Consider the following 19233-nt stretch of genomic DNA (forward strand, 5'->3'; position numbering starts at 1 on the left):
TGGTCAGCGCGGTTTAACCCTACAGGAGCCCCTGGTCAGCCGGGTTAACCTACAGGACCCCCTGGTCAGCCGGAGTTAACCTACAGGAGCCCCTGGTCAGCCGGGTTAACCTACAGGAGCCCCGTGGTCAGCCGGGTTAACCTACAGGAGCCCCTGGTCAGCCGGGTTAACCTACAGAGCCCCTGGTCAGCCGGGTTAACCTACAGGAGCCCTGGCAGCCGGGTGTAACCTACAGGAGCCCCTGGTCAGCCGGTGTTACATACAGGAGCCCCTGGGTCAGCCGGGTTAACTACAGGAGCCCCTGGTCAGCCGGGTTAACCTAAGGAGCCCTGGTCAGCCGGGTTAAACTAGCGAGCCCTGGTCAGCCGGGTTAACCTTACAGGAGCCCCTGGGTACATGTCAGCCGGGTTACACCTACAGGAGCCCCTAGTCAGCCGGCGTTAACCTACAGGAGCCCCTGGTCAGTCGGGTTAACCTACAGGAGCCCCTGGTCAGTCGGGTTAACCTACAGGAGCCCCTGCGGTTCAGTCGTGTGTAAGTCCTACAGGAGCCCCTTAGGTTCTCAGTAAGCGGGTACCTTACAGGAGCCCCTGGTCAGCCGGGGTATAACCGTACAGGAGCCCCTGGTCAGGCGGTTAACACTACAGGAGCCCTGGTCGATCGGGTTAACCTACAGAGCCCGCGTCAGTCGGGTTTGACCAGTCCTGACAAGTCAGGAGCCCCTGGTCAGTCGGGTTAACCTACAGGAGCCCCTGGTCAGTCGGGGTTAACCTAACAGGAGCCCTGGTCAGTCGGTTAACCTACAGGAGCCCCTGGTCAGTTTCGGGGTGTTAACCTACAGGAGCCCCTGTGTCAGTCGGGTTAACCTACAGGAGCCCTGGTCAGTCGGGTTAAACCTACAGGAGCCCCTGGTCAGTCGGGTTAACCTAACAGTGAGCTTCCCTGGGTCAGTCGGGTTAACCTACAGGAGCCCCTGGTCACGGGTTAACCTACAGGAGCCCCTGGTCAGTTCGGGTTACTACAGGAGCCCCTGGTCAGTCGGGTTAACCTACAGGCGCCCCTGGTCACGTCGGGTAACCTACAGGAGCCCCTGGTCAGTCGGGGTTAACCTACAGGAAGCCCCTGGCAGTGGGTTAACCTACAGGAGCCCCTCGGTCAGTCGGGTTAACCTACAGTGAGCCCTGGTCAGGTCGTTGGTTAACCTACAGGAGCGCCCTGGTACAGTCGGGTTAACCACAGGAGCCCTGGTCAGTCGGGTTAACCTACAGGAGCCCCTGGTCAGTCGGTTAACCATACAGGAGCCCCTGGTCAGTCGGGTTAAACCTACAGGAGCCCTGGTCAGTCGGGTTAACCTATCAGGAGCCCCTGGTCAGTCGGGTATAACCTACAGGAGCCCCTGGTCAGTCGGGTTAACCTACAGGAGCCTGGTCAGTCGGGTAACCTCCACTGACTAGGAGCCCTCTGGTCTCGGGTTAACCTAAAGAGCCCTGGTCAGTCGGGTTAACCTACAGGAGCCCTGTCAGTCGGGTTAACCTACAGGAGCCCTGGTCAGTCGGTTAACCTACAGGAGCTCCCCTGTCAGTCGGGTTAACCTACAGGAGACCTGTCAGTCGGGTTAACCTACAGGAGCCCGTGCTGGTCTGTCGGGTTAACCTACAGGAGCCCCTGGTCAGTCGGGTTAACCTACAGGAGCCCTGGTCAGTCGGGTTAATCCTACAGGAGCCCTGGTCAGTCGGGTTAACCTACAGGACCCCTGGTCAGTCGGGTTACCTTACAGGAGCCCCTGGTCAGTCGGGTAACCTACAGGAGCCCCTGGTCAGTCGGGTTAACCATACAGGAGCCCCGGTCAGTGGGGTTAACCTACAGGAGCCCCTTGTCAGTCGGGTTTAACCTACAGGAGCCCCTGGTCAGTCGGGTTAACCTTACAGGAGCCCCTGGTCAGTCGGTTAACTACAGGAGCCCCTGGTCAGTCGGGTTAACCTACAGGAGCCCACTGTGTCAGTCGGGTTAACCTACAGGAGCCCGGTTCAGTCGGGTTAACCTACAGGAGCCCTGGTCAGTCAGGGTTAACTACAGGAGCCCCTGGTCAGTCGGGTTAACCTACAGGAGCCCCTGGTCAGTCGGCGGTTAACCTACAGGAGCCCCTTGGGTCAGTCGGGTTAACTACCAGGAGCCCCTGGTCGAGTCTGGGGTTTAAACCTACAGGAGCCCTAGTCAGCGGGTTAACCTACAGGAGCCCCTGTCAGTTCGGGTTAACCTACAGGAGCCCTGGGTCCGATAAGGGTTAACCTACAGGAGCCACGTAGTCAGTGGCGGTTAAGCCTTAAGGAGCCCTGTCTAGGTCGGGTTAACCTACAGGAGCCCCTGAGTCAGTCGGGTTAACCTACAGGAGCCCTAGTCAGTCGGGTTAACCTACAGGAGCCCCTAGTCCAGTCGGTTAACCTACAGGAGCCCTAGTCAGTCGGGTAACCTACAGGGCCCTAGTCAGTCGGGTTAACCTACAGGAGCCCCTAGTCAGTCGGGTTACATACAGGAGCCCTAGTCAGTCGGGTTAACCTACAGGAAGCGCCTAGTCAGTCGGGTTAACTACAGGAGCCCTAGTCAGTCGGGGTTAACTACGGACCCTAGCTGGGATTACACAGGAGCCCTAGTCAGTCGACGTTAACCTAACAGGAGCCCTAGTCAGTCGGTTAACCTACAGGAGCCCCTAGTCAGTCGGTTAACCTACAGGAGCCCCTGAGATCAGTTCGTGGTTAACCTACAGGAGCGCCTGGTCAGTCGGGTGTTACCTTACAGGAGCGCTGGTCAGTCGGTTAACCTACAGGAGCGCCTAGTCAGTCGGGTTAACCTACAGGAGCCCCTAGTCAGTCGGTTTAACCTACAGGACACCCTAGTCAGTCGGGTTAACCTTACAGTGAGCCCTATCAAGTCTGGTGTAGAACACAGGAGCCCCTGAGTCTCGGGTTAACCTACAGGAGCGCGCCTGGTCAGTGGTTAACCACGGAGCCCTGTCAGCGGCGTACCTCAGAGGGCTTAATGGGTAACCTACAGGAGCGCCTATCAGTCGGTGTTTAACCTACAGGAGCCCTAGTCAGGGACCTATGACACCTAGTCACGTATCAGGGCTAGCAGTTCGGTTAACCTACAGGAGCCCCTAGTCATCGGTGTTGAACCTACAGGAGCCCATAGTCAGTCGGTTAACCTACAGGTAGCCCCTAGTCAGTCCGGAAGTTAACCTACAGGAGCCCCTAAGTTAGTCGGGATTAACTACAGGAGCCCCTAGTCAGTCGGGTTTACCTAACAGGAGCCCAGCTAGATCAGGGTTAACCTACAGGAGGCCCTAGTCATGCGTTAGTGGTTACCAACGATCCCTAGTCAGTCGGAGTTAACTAAGGAGCTCCCTAGTCAGTCGGGTTAACCTACAGGCAAGAACCCTAGTCAGTCGTGTAATCCTACAGGAGCCCCTAGTCAGTCGGGTTAACCTCACCAGCGAGGGTTACCTACGAGGCCCTAGTCAGTCGGGTTAGACTCAACCATACAGTAGGGTACTACAGACCCTAGTCGTCGGTTAAACCTACAGGAGCCACCTGTCAGTCCGGGTTAACCTACAGGAGCCCCTAGTCAGATTCGGATTAACCATGACTAGGAGCCCTAGGGTCAGGTCGGGTTAAGCTGCTACAGCAGCCCCTTAGTCAGTCGGGTTAACCTACAGGAGGCCCCCTAGTTCATCACGGGTTTAACCTACAGGAGCCCCGTAGCAAGTCGGAGTTAACCTACAGTGAGCCCCTAGTCTAGTCGGGTTAACCTGGCCATAGTCACGGTTAAGGCCCTAGAGTGGGTCCACAGAGCCCCCACAGGTGACCGAGCCTAGTAGAGTGGGTAAACCTACAGGAGCCCCTAGTCAGTGGTTTACTAACAGGCCGTCTGTGGTTAACCTACAGGAGCCCTACGTCAGTCGGTTACCTACAAGGAGCCCCTAGTCAGTCGAGGTTAACCTACACAGCCAGTAGGGTTAACCTCTGAGCCTCTATGCAGGGGTTAACCTACAGGACCCCTAGTCAGTCGGTTATAGCCTACAGGAGCCCCTAGTCAGTCGGGTTAACCTACAGGGAGCCCTAGATCAGTCGGGTTAACCATACAGAGCCCTTAGTCAGTCGAGTACACCTAGCAGAGCCCCTAGGTCTAGTCGAGATTATACCATACTCAGGGACCCTAGTCAGTGGCGGGGTTAACCTACAGAGCCCCTAGTCAGATCGGCCGTAAATCCTACAGGAGCCCCTAGTTTAGTTGGGTTAAACCTACAGAGGCCCCTAGTTCAGTTGGGTTAACCTACAGGAGCCCCCTAGTTCAGTGGGTTAACCATTACAGGAGCCCCTGGCGTTAACCTACAGGAGGCCCCTAGTTCAGTTGGGTTAACCATACCAGGAGCCCCTAGTCAGTCGAGGTTTAACCACAGGAGCCCCTAGCAGTCGGGTTAACTTACAGGTAGCCCCTAGTCAGTCCGGGTTAAACCACTTACAGGATGCCCCTAGTCAGTTCGGGTTAACCTATCAGGTAGGCCTCTAGATCAGGTCGGTGTTAACCTACCAGGACCCCAGTCAGTCGGGTAACCTACAAGTAACCTTTAGTCAGTTCGGGTTAACCTACAGGAGCCCCCTAGTCAGTCGGGTTAACCTACAGGGAGCCCCCTAGTCAGTCGGTTAACCTTACAGGAGCCTGGCCTTAGTCAGTCGCGGTTAAGCCTACAGGAACCCTAGTCGTCGGGGTTAACTCTAACAGGAGCCTCTAGTGCATCGGTAACCTACAGGAACACCCCCCTAGTCAGTCGGGTAACCTCATGAAGCCCCTAGTCAGTTTCGGGTTAACCTTACAGTTGAGCCCCTAGTCGATCGGTGGTTAAACCTACAGGCAGCCCCTAGTCAGTCGCGGTTAACCACAGGCAGCCCCTAGTCAGTCGGTGTTAACTACAGGTGAGCCACCTAGTTCAGTACGGTTGGTTTAACGACAGGAGCCCCGTAGTCTAGTCAGTCGGGTTAACCTACAGGAGCCCCTAGTCAGTTGGGTTAACCTACAGGAGCCCCTAGTCAGTTGGGTTAACCTACAGGAGTGCCTAGTCAGTTGCAACCATACAGCAGATGTCATTCTAAAGCGACACGCGTTGGCAGAAGCCATCTGTCCTACAAAATCATTGAACTAAATATATATATATTTTTTTAAATCAATTTTTCTCCATCTGCGTGAAAATAGTTCTTAAAAATCCCTGCACTCTCCCATGACTACGGTAGCTGTAGAACTAGTGATGGACATACCGAGGCTTTTTGGTGAGCCGGATCATTTGGCTCCGTTCACCTAAAAAGAGACGTTCATTTGGCTCCCAAACAGCTCTTCGTTCAGTCGTGTTTCAAATAAACACATGAAAAAAAAGGGCAAGAAACGCACTTCAAAAAATGAGCGTGGACCAGAACGAGGCCCGAGAACGAGGCCCATATAGAGAATGTTTTTATAACTGAAAACTCTTACTCRGAGTGTCTCTTGACGCGTGGAAGGATACCATATTGGATTGATTCAATAGCTCACCTAACCGTGGTTACATTCGTTAACCTTCACCTCTCAAGAGCAGACAGCCAGACATGGTGCTATCTGATGTAATGTCCATGATTAACCTCCGGAAACCTGACCCAAGGCAACTGCAGCTACTCCCAACCAATCACGAGGCAGACATGCCGCAAACGTTGCGATTCGGAAACCAAAGGTTTGCAGGCTAAACCATTGGCAGTGGTTTTAGTGAAGATAGTTGATGCAAACTAGACTTGAGAAATGCACTTGTTAAAAATAACCTCAGAGATCTCTTTGTCTTGATAACTACTATTCTAGGGGATGTGGGCAACAGGCCGGTATAGGCAATAACGTACTTCCTCTATGCCAAACTGACGTTCTGTCACTTAGACAGACGTGTTAAGGCATTGGAACATTGTGGGAGGAAACCCAGGATGTCTAGAGAGACAATTGATTACCTGACTGGTCCTCTTCTCTGTCTTCACTTCATGTACTAGTTGACTGTTGTCGTCATGGAGAGTTCTCTCACTGACTTTGGGAGGGCACTCCTCTGCTTTAGTCTGTGAGAGAGAGAGAGAGAGAGACACAGAGAGAGAGAGAGAGAGAGCCATGGACAACATCCATTGTATCAACAAGACCAACTTACAAAATATAGATGGGAAATTGAATAAAGTTATATTTCTGACAGTGTACTGTACTGTTGAGAGCTCGCAAGTAAAGCATTTCACTGTACCGTTTACACCCTGTATCCTGTACACGTGACCAATAAACTTGGATTTGTCATAAAGGAGACTGCTCTCTCACCAGAGTGGCGGTCTCTCTGGGCTTTGTGGGAGGCGCGGATGAGACATTGCCGCCGGCTTTGGATACAGCTTTCAGTTGTTCCTTCAGGTTAAGGATCTCAGCGTTTCTCTCAGACAGAAGGCTCTGCAGCTCCTCTACCTCCACCTGGCCACGGTGCCTCTGAGGAAGGACGAAGAACACCACCACAACCACCCATTAGGATATAATGGACCAATAACTCCCTTCCTCATGGTCCAAAGTTGTGTTCATTTTCGTGCTGTTAAGGTACCACAAAATGTAATGGAAAGTGAACTGTGCCCCGTTCAGAGTTTGAAACAATTCCATTTCAAAATGATAGATAATAAATTAACCTACAGTAACAATACCTTTGTAGAGAGCATTTTCCACACCCAATGTGCATAAAATAAGTGCCCGTTATTTTTCAAAACAGTGCACACTTCAAATCACTTCTGTATGCAAAGTTAAAATGGAAAAATACCAACAACCCTGCAGCCAACCTTAAGTGCTAATATGTACAATCCCAAATGAGAACATTCTCCGACAGCCCCAACCAACCTAACAGTCCCATCGTGTGTGTGTTTGCACTGACCTCTGCTGGCTGAGAGGTGGCGTTGCAGCYGAGACTGGCTATCTGTGCATCCTTGTCTGCGATGRTGGAGACYAGTTTGGTTAGCTGGACCTCCAGAGCTGTCACCAGGGAGTCCCTCTCCTTCCTCCACTTCACTAGGTCCTGCTCCTTCTCACCGAGCTGGGCCACGAGATCTTCCTACAGGGGTCACAGACAGAGGGYTTTTTCTTAGTAGGCGCRGTCTGTTTTGCGGCTGTACTCAAMGGCAGGGGTTTTRAAACRTCTCCTCGGGGACCCCTAGACGTTTCACCATTTTGTTGTAGCCCACTTGATTCACCAGTTTAAGTGCTTGATGATTAGTTGACAAGTTGAATCAGGTGTGAATGTGATGGTTGTGGAATAGTTAAAATAAACGGAACGGCTGGGGGACCTTTCTACAGGAAGTTCTATTCTACAGGAAGTCATTTCTACAGGAAGTTCTATTACCACTTGGGTTTGTTGTTTCGCGTGTCGCTCACGACCGTCTGCGAACTTCCTCATCTCCTGGTTCCTCTTGTCCTCGGCCTCCTTGGCCTGCCGGATCAGAACCATCTTCTCCTCAAGCCACTTCCTCCTGTCAGCCTGGTGCTTCTCAGTACACAGCTAGAAACACACACACACACACACGAGATGAGCAATGTAGACAAAAAATACGCAATAATGATAAATAGATTTCTAACAGGAATGTGCCCCCTCACTTTTTATTTGACCCTTAAAAACGAATACTTCTAGTTTGAACGTTGTAGCTAGCAATTGTCCCGTTACCAACCACGCATACTAGTAGACTTATTTCACGTCAAACATCACATTTAGAAGGCTATCGACTATTTATCGTAACATGTCCTCGATAAGAGGTCTGTTCAGACATCAAGGTCTATTTTTGGTTTTATCATCCCAGCTCTCTAACTCGTATGATTACTTGGGGAAAACACGTACAAACACGGATTAATCCAATCTAAAAAAAGACGGGACAAAATATGTATTATCAACTAAATATTTAGACGTCCACCTTCAAGGTCACTTGAGCCTGAATGGCTTCCTGTTTGGCCAAATTGGCTTCGTCCGATTGGCCGTCTCTCAGGGCCGCAGTGTCTTTTCTATTGTCCTGGTATCGTAACAGTCCTTTCACTTTCTCCACCTCTGAAAATGACAACAAACAAAACACTTGAGTACTGTCACCAAATATAAAGAGCTGTAATCTGAATGGAATAACACATCTCACAGGCTTGTTTAGGGGTTCACAGCCAACCTGTAATCTATTGTTATTCTTAGATTAAATATTATTTTTTCTAAATTTGACAAAAGAAACTAGAGGCTATGAGTAATTTGGTCAAAATAATGGCATTGATTGGCCAGTAGGTGGTGCTGTTATAAGGGGGTCTCASTTAAACGCTTATATCCACCGCCCCGTTTGACCTAGAGACTTGAAACTTTTTAGGTCGGCGTCTATCCTCATGCTGAACAAATGAGTCTCAAGGGCCCATAAGGTTCATCAGGATACGTTTTCCTRCATCTTGGTATGTTGGCTCATTGTACATCTCTTAACTTAGTTTGAGAAAAGATAAGGGATTGGTTAAGAGATGGCGGAGTTACTGATAAAAAAAATGTTGTTGAAAAATCAGGAAATCAGATTTTACGTGTCCTTTTAAATCCTTTGTACCACTCAACAATGGCCTATGAAACTGTTTAGGGTCATCAAAGACATTAACACGATGAATCATGTGAAGTTTGCCATTGATATCTTAAGAAACTWTTAACAATTATTAACTAACTATATACAAACTATTATCAATTCACTTATTTGACTAGGTAACTCTGACGCTAAAAAATTTATTTAAAAAATCTTCTCATGGATGAAAAAAAAAAGTTAAATTCACTCCTAACAATACTCCCTAAAGAGTTTGAGAAAATAACTGATGCATTCAAAAGATTGCCACACAATACAAGTAYATGCATATTAGCTAATATGCTAGAAAATACTTCAAATCTTCAGACACCAKATTTGGAATGTAGGCCCATGGTACAGAGAAATGCTAAGGGATTGGTCAAAAAGATGGCTGAGTTATTGATAAATAAAAATCTGATTTTAAGTGTCCACATTAAACCACTATAAATCCACTCCACGGTGCCCTATCAATTTGAAAACGTGTCATTGTCATCACGGACATCGCTCGAAATGAACTACACTGAATTTAGTATTGATATCTAAAAAATAAAAAAAACAAGGAAACGACTAACAACTTATTCTTTGCATAATGTAACYTTAGTTCTCAAAATCAGCTACAATCAGCCTCTCCTCAGTCCAGATTTTGCATTTACTCAGTACATTTGTTATTAATATGATCATTCTTTCACCGATTACACATAAAGACTGATCTTGTGTCCTTTCTGTCATCCTGTGAACCCCGTTCATTGCTGCTTGTGTTTGCAGCTATATTTAAAAWTTATTTTGTTATTATTCATTTTTAATATATATATATATATACATTTTTTTTTTTGTTAAGTGTATTGACGTGTTTAAATACACTTTAAATAGTGATTTGATAATCCCACCGTCTGTGAGGGCYTCAATCTCTTCCAGTTTAGCATCCAGCACCTGCTCCTGTTGGGTCTGGGTGTCCTCCTGCTCAATCAGAGCCAGACGCATGTCCTCAATCAAACGCTCCTTAGCCTGAAGGTCTGAAGAAGCACAATGAACCCCATGAATACAGAACAGAGACACACAGAGAAGAGCATATGAGAATAGACTACCAACAGCATATGGGAATAGACGACCGTATGTACTGTCAAACACCACGGCTGTGTCACAATACCTGAACTACCGTGTGTAGTCAACACTATTACCGTGTTCCAATACTTGTACTCTAAATAGTAGCCATTTTGGGTATGTGGAAATAGAAAGTTTTCTAGTATGTGCAATTTTGAAACTTAAACCTTCTTATGGCTGCAGGGGCAGTATTGAGTAGCTTGGATGAAAGGTGCCCAGAGTAAACTGCCTGCTCCTCAGTCCCAGTTGCTAATATATGCATATTATTAGTAGTATTGAATAGAAAACGCTCTGATGTTTCTAAAACTGTTTGAAGTTTCTAAAACTGTTTGAATGATGTCTGTGAGTATAACAGAACTCATATGGCAGGCAAAAACCTGAGAAGAAAATCCAAACAGGAAGTGGAAATCTGAGGTTGGTCGATTTTCAACCCAGCCCTATTGAATACACAGTGGGATTTGGATCAGTTTGCACTTCCTACGGCTTCCACTAGATGTCAACAGTCTGGAGAACCTTGTCTGATGCCTCTACTGTGAAAGTGGGCCGAAGAGAGACAGGAATGAGTCCGGTCTACCATGCTCTGACCATGGCGCTTCACATGAGAGGGAGCTCTGTTCCACGCACATCTAAGTCAATGGAATTCCCGGTTGGAACGTTACTGAGATTTATGTTAAAAACATTATAAAGATTGATTCAATACATCGTTTGACATGTTTTTACTGACTGTTACGGAACTTTTTGACATTTCGTCTGCTTTAGTGAACGCGCTTCCAGACTTTGGATTTGTTTACCAAACACGCTAACAAAAAATATATTTGGACAAATTATGGACATCACCGAATATTTCTTGTGGAAGTGGAGTCCTGCGAGTGCATTCCATGGAAGTTCAGCAAAGGTAAGGTGAAGATTTATAATACTATTTATGAGTTTTGTTGACTGCACAATTTGGCGGGTAACTGTATGGCTTCCTTTTGTGGGCTGAACGCTGTTCTCAGATTATTGAATATTGTGCTTTTGCCGTAAAGCTTTTTGAAATCTGACACAGCGGTTGCATTAAGAACAAGTGTATCTTTAATTCTATGCAAAACATGTATCTTTCATCAAAGTTTATGATGAGTATTTATGTTATTTGACGTGGCTCTCTGCAATTTCTCCGGATATTTTGGAGGCATTTCTGAACATGGCGCCAATGTAAACTGAGGTTTTTGGATATAAATATGAACTTTATTGAACAAAACATATATGTATTGTGTAACATGAAGTCCTATGAGTGTCATCTGATGAAGATCAAAGGTTAGTGATTCATTTTTATCTTGATTTCTGCTTTTTGTGACTCCTGTCTTTGGCTGGAAAAATGGCTGTGTTTTTCTGTGATTTTGCAGTGACCTAACATAATCGTTTGTAGTGCTTCCGCTGAAAAGCCTATTTGAAATCGGACACTTGGTGGGATTAACAACAAGATTACCTTTAAAATGATATGATACATGTATGTTTGAGGAATTTTAATTATGAGATTTCTGTTGTTTGAATTTGGCGCCCTGCACTTTCACTGGCTGTTGTCATATCATCCCGTTAACGGGATTGCAGCCATAAGAAGAAGTTAAAAGTAATGCTTTAAAAATGCCAGGATGTCAAACTCATTTTGTCTTTCATCTACAGTAATATAATTCTCTGCATACTATTGGAGGGAGAGGACCTTTTCAGACCCACGTGTGTGTAATAATCAGACGAGGGGAACGGCTGTACCAAAACAACGACAGGAAAACACACAATTACGCATTAGATCAGTGCTTCCAACTCCAGTCCTCCCCAATAGTAGACCTTGTCGTCGTAGCCCCAGATAAACACATCTGATTTAACTTGTCAACTCATCATCATCAAGCCCTCAATGAGTTGAATCAGGTGAGTTTGTCTGGGGGATACAATAAAATGTGTGGTGTATGGGAGTACTGGAGGACTGGAGTTGGGAAACACTGCATTAGATGATGCATTCTCAGCGTGCGCATTCTCAGCATGCGTGAGTAACACTGCATTCTCAGCATGCGTGAGTCTCATATGTTGATATTTGCTGCTAAAAACAGCAACCATTTTTAGAACAGTGTGTTCTAAAAGAGTCTATAGGATGATTAGTACACACTTTTACTAAGTAGTCGGGGAAGACAGATTTCAAAACACAGACTATGTATGGAAGACAGACACACACACAGTACGGAGCCATGTACCTTTGCAGGCGTTCTGATACAGCTTTAGGTTCTCCTCAGACTTCGAGTCAGCGGAATGTTCCTGGATAGAGGAAGAGCCGGTCAACAAGGGCATATATATATATATATATATATATAACACACATACTACTACTACTACTACTGTATACTATATATATATATATATTTATCTTTGTTAGAATGAAAATAACCCAGAGAGTACAGAACATACAGTTTTCAGTRGGTGTATGGTCCAGTCTTTGTTAGAATGAAAATAACCCAGAGAGTACACAACATACAGTTTTCAGTTGGTGTATGGTCCGGTCTTTGTTGGCCAAGTCTGTCTGCTGCCGTTTCATCACTTTCTCCAAGTCCTGCAGTTTTTGTTTGAGAGATTTCTCCAAGATGATCTTGGGTAAGGATCACAAAAATGGCACACATGTTATCAAGTCTTTAATACGTTATTAAGTGTTTAAATGTGTTATTCATATTGTATTACTCGTTTTTAATATGTTATTAATAGTGATTGTGTGTAGAATTATTCACCAACTACAATTACAAAAGTATGTGGACACCCGTTCAAACGAGTGGATTTAGCCATTTCAGCCGCATCCATTACTGACAGGTGTTTAAAAATCAAAAACACAGCCGTGCAATCTCCATAGACAAAACATCGGCAGTAGAATCGCCCATGCTAAAGATCTCAGTGACTTTTAAACGCAGCACAGTCATAGGATGCTACCTTTCCAACAAGTCAGTTCGTCAGAATTTCTGCCGTGCTTGAGCTGCCCCGGTCAAAACTGTGTTCTGGGGTTCTGGGCCACACTACAACAGTCGTACTTATTTCATGTACGGACCTTGAGGGAGGGGGGGGGGCTGAGCGTTTCAAGCCAGGCCGACACCCAGAAGATAACCGGTTACGGAGGAAGGTATATAGTGGAGAGGTCTAGACCATAGCTTAAGGTTATAGGAGGAAGGTATATAGTTGGGTGGGTCTAGACCACTAGTTAAGGGTTATAGGAGGGAAAGTAATAGTGGAGGGGTCTAGACCACATAGTTAAGGGTTATAGGAGAAGGTATATAGTGGAGGGTCTAGACCACTAGTTAAGGGTTATAGGAGGAAGGTATATAGTGGAGGGTCTAAGACCACTAGTTAAGGGTTATAAGGAGGAAGGTATATAGTGGAGGGTCTAGACCACTAGTTAAGGGTTATAGGAGGAAGGTATATAGTGGACGGGTCTAAGACCACTAAGTTAAGGGTTATAGGAGGAAGGTAAATTTAGTGGAGGGTCTAGACCCACTAGTTAGGGTTATAGGAGGAAGGTATATGAGTAGTGAGAGGTCTTAACACCAGAAGTTAATGGTTATATAGAGGAGGTATATAGTGGAGGGTCTAACCAAAGTAATGGTTATAGAGGAAGGTATATAGTGGAGGGTCTAGACCAGAAGATAACGGTTAAGGAGGAAGGTATATAGTGGAGGATCTAGACCACTAGTAAGGGTTATAGGAGGAAGGTATATAGTGGAGGGTTAGACAGAAGATAATGGTTATAGGTAGGAAGGCATATAGTGGGTGCAATTAAGCCTTGGAATGTGTTGAGTTGCAGGGAAGTGATTACATGGGCCAGACATTGATAAGGGGAGAGAGCCATGGATTAGTGAGGGGGGGGGAGGGGTTGAGGTCAGGGCAGGCATTGATAAGGGGAGAGAGCCATGGATTAGTGGGGGGGGGTTGGAGGTCGGGGCAGGCAATTGATAAGGGGAGAGAGCCATGGATTAGTGAGGGGGGGGGAGGGGTTGAGGTCAGGGCAGGCATTGATAAGGGGAGAGAGCCATGGATTAGTGGGGGGGGGGGGGGGTGGTGGGGGGGGGGGGGGGGGGGGGGGGGGGGGGGGGGGGGGTGGTGGGGGAGCGGTCGGGGGGGCGGATTGGGGGAGGGAGGCGCAGGATAGGAGGGGGGGGGGGGGGGGGGGGGGGTGGGGAGGGGGGGGGTGGGGGGGGGGGGGGTTGTGGAGGCCAGGGCAGTTGATGGGCGGAGGCCGGAGTGAGGGGGGGGGGCTTGCAGGTCGCAGGGCAGAGCATTGATAAGGGGGAGAGAGGGATGGATTAGTGCGGTGGGGTGGTGGGTGGGGGGGGGGGGGGGGGGGGGGGTTTTGAAAAGGTCATGGGAGGGCAGACATTTGAATAGGGGAGAGAGCCATGCGATCTATGAGGTTCGGATGGTGTTTCTGTAGGCAACCCCTACCACGGCTTACTCAGTGTAGGCAGCAGCTGGAATAATGGTACGTTCTGGCTATGAGCATTCATCACGGGGGGGTGTTGAGGGTCAGGGCAGACATTGATAAAGGGAGGAGAGGCCCATGGATTAGTGATGGGGGGGGGGGGGGGGTTGAGGTCAGGTCACCTTAAGGGAGAAACAAAAGTTTATGGCCCGTATCACTAGTGTCCTGCCTAGCAGTAAAGAACGATGTTTGTTCACAATGTGTAGGAGGAGACTCCCCCTCTGAGGAACGGTTAAATATCAGTCCTTGTGTGATAATGTGTTTGTCTAATGCAGCTGTATTGATCCTCTGGGCAGAATTAAACTTGGTTAAGCTTTCATAAAATGTCCATTGAGTGTTTTACTCAGAATTAGAACCTAACAACTTTTTAAAAAGTGCTGTTATTGTGAAGTGGAAACGTCTAGGAGCAACAACGGTTCAGCCAAGAAGTGGTAGGCCACACAAGCTCACAGAAACGGAACCACCGAGTGCTGAAGCGCGTAGCACGTTAAAAAAAAAGTCTGCCCTCGGTTGCAACCCTCACTACCGAGTTCCAAACTACCTCTAGAAGCAACGTCAGCACAATAACTGTTTGTCGGACGCTTCACGAAAGGGGTTTCCATGGCCGAGCAGCCGCACACAAGCCTAAAATCACCATGCGCAATGCCAAGCGTTGGCTGGAGTGGTGTAAAGCTCGCCGCCATTGGACTCTGGAGCAGTGGAAATGAGTTCTCTGGTTTGGCGGACGCCAGGAGAACGCTGCCTGCCCGAATGCATAGTGCCAACTGTAAAGTTTGGTGGAGGAGGAACAATGGTCTATGGCTGTTTTTCCATGGTTCGGGCAAGCCCCTTAGTTCCAATGAAGGGAAATCTTAACGCTACAACATACCATTCTAGATTATTCTGTGCCTCCAACTTCATGGCAGCAGTTTGGGAAAGGCCCTTTCCTGTTTCAGCATGACAATGCCCCCCGAACACAAAGCGAGGTCCATACAGAAATCGTTTTTTAAGTTCGATGTGGAATAACTTGACTGGCCTGCAGAGCCCTGATCTCAACCCCATCGAACACGTTTGGGATGAATTGGAACACCGACTGCGAGCCAGGCTTAATCGCCCAACATCACTGCCCCGACCTCACTAATGCTCTTGTGGCTGAAAGGAAGGAAGTCCTCTCAGCAATGTTCCAACTTCTAGTGGAAAGCCTTCCCAGAAGAGTGGCGGCTGTTATAACAGCAAAGTGGGGGGGCAACTCCATATTAATGACCATGATTTTGGAATGAGATGTTTGACGAGCAGGTGTCCACATACTTGTGTGTATATACTGTATATTGCTCTCTCATTTTTTTTTTTTTAAATTTGACCTTTATTTAAGTAGGCAAGTCAGTTAAGAACAAATTCTTATTTTCAATGACGGCCTAGGAACAGTGGGCCAACTTAACTGCCTTGGTTCAGGGACAGAATGACAGATTTTGTACCTTGTCAGCTCGGGGATTCGAATCTTGCAACCTTTCGGTTACTAGTCCAACGCTCTAACCACTAGGCTACGCTGCCGCCACAATGGAAAAAAAGATATATAAATCTTATCAGCCTTTACCTCCTTTTGAACTTGCTGTATCTGTTTTTTAGAGTCGGCCAGCTTCTCTTTGAGATCAGAAATGTCATCGTCTTTCCTCTCAAGGTCCAAGGTCAAACTCTTCACTTTGTCCGAGTCAAGTTTAATGGTCTCCTTCAACCTGTGGTCACAAACACATGAGATTAACTTAAAAACACCACTATATTAGAGAGAGAGGTTTACCAGTCAGGATGAGCAGGGAAAATAAAGAACTCAAACAACCCCTAAACCCGGTGCCCTATACACTTGTAGAGATCTGAGAGGACACTTGTAATCGATCTTGTAATAGCTGCACCTTGCCCTCTGATAGGCTAGGTGGAACCTGTCACCGTACTGCATACACCAATCAAATCCTCTCAGATCTCCACACGTGCGTAGGGTTTAGAGGATGATTTAGGATCGGCCCGAAGGCCTCCCCACTAGCCAGAGTGAATGGTGCCAGCCAGCCCACTAACCTGGTGATGTCCTGTGCTCTCTTCTCCAGCTCAGCGTCCTTCTGAGCGATGGCCTCGTCAGCCACGGCCAGCAGCTCCCTCCTCCTCTCCACCTCCCTCCTACGAGCCTCCTGCACCGCAGCCGTCTCCTCATCCTCCCACCTCTCCTGCGCCTCCCTCAGGCTCCTCTGCAGGCCCGACACCTCCGCCTCCTTCTCGAACAGTATCTTCTCCAACTCTGCCACTCTCTCCGTTTGGGACGCGGTTACAGCCACCTCCCTCTCCATTCGGCGCTTGCGCTCCTCTTCCTCCCGATAGGCTAGCTTTCCCTTCAAGGTCGCGACCTCAGCCTCCAGATCAGAGTTTAGTTTCCTCAGCCCCTCAGCAATCTCTCTCTCAGCTACAGAGTTTTTGCTGTCAACGTGGGCCTCTTCTTTAGCCTCCATTTCCACCTTGAGCTGCTCCAAGGTCAGTTCCTGTTGGGCCAGTTTCTCTTTCAAGCTCCCCCAACTCCGTTCTGAGATCTGCTGTTGGGCCAGTTTCTCTTTCAGCTCCGTCCAAACTCCTTTCTGAGATCTGCTGTTGGGGACAGTTCCTCTTTCAGCTCCTTTCTATATCTGCTGTTGGACAGTTTCTCTTTCAGCTCCTGTTCTATGTGATCTGCTGTTGGCGGCCAGTTTCTCTTTCAGCTCCCCCAACTCCTGTTCTGAGAAGTCTGCTGTTGGGCCAGTTTCTCTTTCAGCTCCCCCAACTCCTGTTCTGAGATCTGCTGTTGGGCCAGTCTTCTCTTTCAGCTCCTCCAACTCCTGTTCTGAGATCTGCTTTGGGCCCGTTTCTCTTTCAGCTCCTCCAACTCCTGTTCTGAGATCTGCTGTTGGCCAGTTCCTCTTTCAGCTCCTGTTCTATGATCTCTGTTGGGCCAGTTTCTCTTTCAGCTCCCCCAACTCCTGTTCTATGATCTGCTGTTGGGCAACAGTTTCTCTTTCAGCTCCCCCAACTCCTGTTCTATTGACTGCTGTTGGCCCCGTTTCTCTTTCAGCTCCTGTTCTGAGATCTGCTGTTGGGACAGTTCCTCTTCAGCTCCTTGTCTATGATCTGCTGTTGCGTTTTAGCCCGTCTACCTTGCAGTTTCTCTTTCACTCCTCAACTCCGTTCTATGATCTTGCCTGTTGGGCCAGTTCTCTTTCAGCTCCCCAACTCCTGTCTTCTGGATCTGCTGTTGGCGCCAGGTTTCTCTTTCAGCTCCCCCAACTCCTGTTCTGGAGATCGTGCTGGTGGGCCAGTTTCTCTTTCAGCTCCTGTTCTATGATCTGCTGTTGGGCCAGTTTCTCTTTCAGCAGGAGCCTCTCCTCTAGGGCCTCTGAGCATTCCCTCTTCAGTTCCGCCATCTTGTCTCTGAGAAGCCGGCTGTCCCTTTGTACTTCCGACGCAGCTTGATAGGCGACGACTTCCTGCCCTAGGCGTGTCACTTCCTGTATCAGGGAGTCAATCAGGGCAGTTTTCTCTCTGACCTCGTGGTCATGCGTGACCTGTCGGTCCTCTGCAGCTTTTTCTGCTCTAGCTGTCTGCAGACTGACCTCCCTCTCCACGGCCTGCAGCTTCCCAGTTAGATCCTGGGATTCCCCTCGGAGTACGCCCATCTCCCGCTGCAAGTCTTCCCGTTCCTGGAGCAGCCTGGCATTCTCCCTCCTAGCCGCCTGCTCCACGAACAGGGCCTCCTCGCGAGCACGAGTCTGCGCCTCAGCGTTCAGCTCATGTGCCTCCATACAGGAGATATTCTTCTCCTGCACTTTCCAGTCACCCTCGCCGTGTGCTACCTGGTCAAGCTGCAGAGTCTCTACTTGTCCCGCCACTTCTGAGGATTTCACCACCTGCTCCCAGCGCAATCTGTCCATCTTCTCCTCCTCCTCCTCTCCACTACCCTCCCCATGGAATCCTAACAAAGAACAGGACAGCTGATGAGTCATCTCTAAAAGGCGTTGCCAACAAAGTATATTATAATACTGATCATCTGACGTACGGTGGGATGTTAGTTTAGGTTAACGGGATGCTATACAGTATTTAACTGAATGAATCTTGTGTTCTGTCCTTAAGCGTTAGCCAGTGGAATGGGATTAGGGCTAGTGGTTTGCTAAACAGCAAACTGGACACATTGCAATTTTGGTCAGCAATTGATATTGGAAAATAAACATTTCTAAGTCCATATTAGTGAAGATCATTTCTCAGAACATGGTGTCTCTACTAATGATGTGATGCCTCAATAATACCTTCCACATCTGTAATGTAAAAAAAAAAAAAAAAATGTCTGAGTACAGAAAACCAACAAAAGAACGATTTATTATTGTTTAAAATCATGAATACGACAATCACTTAAAAAAAAAAAAACACACAAATGGCGAATAGAAGCATTTATACATAAGGAAGTCTGAGGCAGCATTACTTCTTGAGCGCACAGTCGCCTTTTCGAGCGGACGTTTTTTGTTTTTGCGACCTCTGGCATTACTCTCTCCCCCCTGCCCCCCCCCTCTCCCTACAAACAGTGGGAGGGACATCCCGGTAGCGGAGCCTACCCCGTACCTTTCTTGCTGGGGGGCTGTTCCTCCAGGTCCGGCTGGAGATCCACCAGCCGTTTGCGGCTCTCTGCGCGAGAGCTGCGCTTCTCCCCTCCGGAGCAAGTGCAGCTGCTCTTCAGAAGCAGGAGCTCGTCTTTGATGCCGTCGAATGTAGTCTTCTGTCAAGGAAACCCCCCCCCCAACAACGGCGTTAAAACCTCAAGCATGGCCAAGTCAAGCTGGAATAAAAATTGGTCACGTTCTGGATATGAGCATTCATAAAAAAAAGGTGACATTCGGATGGGAAATTGGCACCGGTGAGCTATAAAATGAGGGAGGCATTGTCAAATACCGAGTATGACAGGGGTTCTCAAAGTGGGGTCGACTAGGTACTGCAGGGGGTCCACGTTCAGATGACAAAATATATACATTGTTTATG

At 48.1% G+C, this 19233-nt stretch overlaps 1 protein-coding gene across 2 annotated transcripts in view; it reads right to left on the reverse strand.

The window, feature by feature from the left end:
* LOC112069987 (kinesin-like protein KIF20B) overlaps positions 1-19233 on the reverse strand; it is a 29460-nt gene that overhangs the window by 794 nt on the left and 9433 nt on the right. The window contains exons 17-29 of one of the 2 annotated variants that reach the window (XM_070438799.1): positions 18820-18970; positions 17518-18178; positions 17188-17208; positions 16264-16743; positions 15791-15929; positions 12235-12345; positions 11957-12017; positions 9521-9646; positions 7977-8107; positions 7415-7570; positions 6950-7126; positions 6361-6519; positions 6015-6116 (exon numbers count right to left, since the gene is read on the reverse strand). In XM_070438799.1, coding sequence (XP_070294900.1) covers positions 6015-6116; positions 6361-6519; positions 6950-7126; positions 7415-7570; positions 7977-8107; positions 9521-9646; positions 11957-12017; positions 12235-12345; positions 15791-15929; positions 16264-16743; positions 17188-17208; positions 17518-18178; positions 18820-18970 — 2475 coding nt within the window. Of the gene's footprint in view, positions 1-6014; positions 6117-6360; positions 6520-6949; positions 7127-7414; positions 7571-7976; positions 8108-9520; positions 9647-11956; positions 12018-12234; positions 12346-15790; positions 15930-16263; positions 16744-17187; positions 17209-17517; positions 18179-18819; positions 18974-19233 lie in introns of both variants that reach the window. The other variant, XM_070438798.1, reaches the window with a different exon arrangement.

The sequence above is a fragment of the Salvelinus sp. IW2-2015 genome, unplaced genomic scaffold (genome assembly GCF_002910315.2).
Source record: "Salvelinus sp. IW2-2015 unplaced genomic scaffold, ASM291031v2 Un_scaffold1187, whole genome shotgun sequence".
NCBI lineage: Eukaryota > Metazoa > Chordata > Actinopteri > Salmoniformes > Salmonidae > Salvelinus > Salvelinus sp. IW2-2015.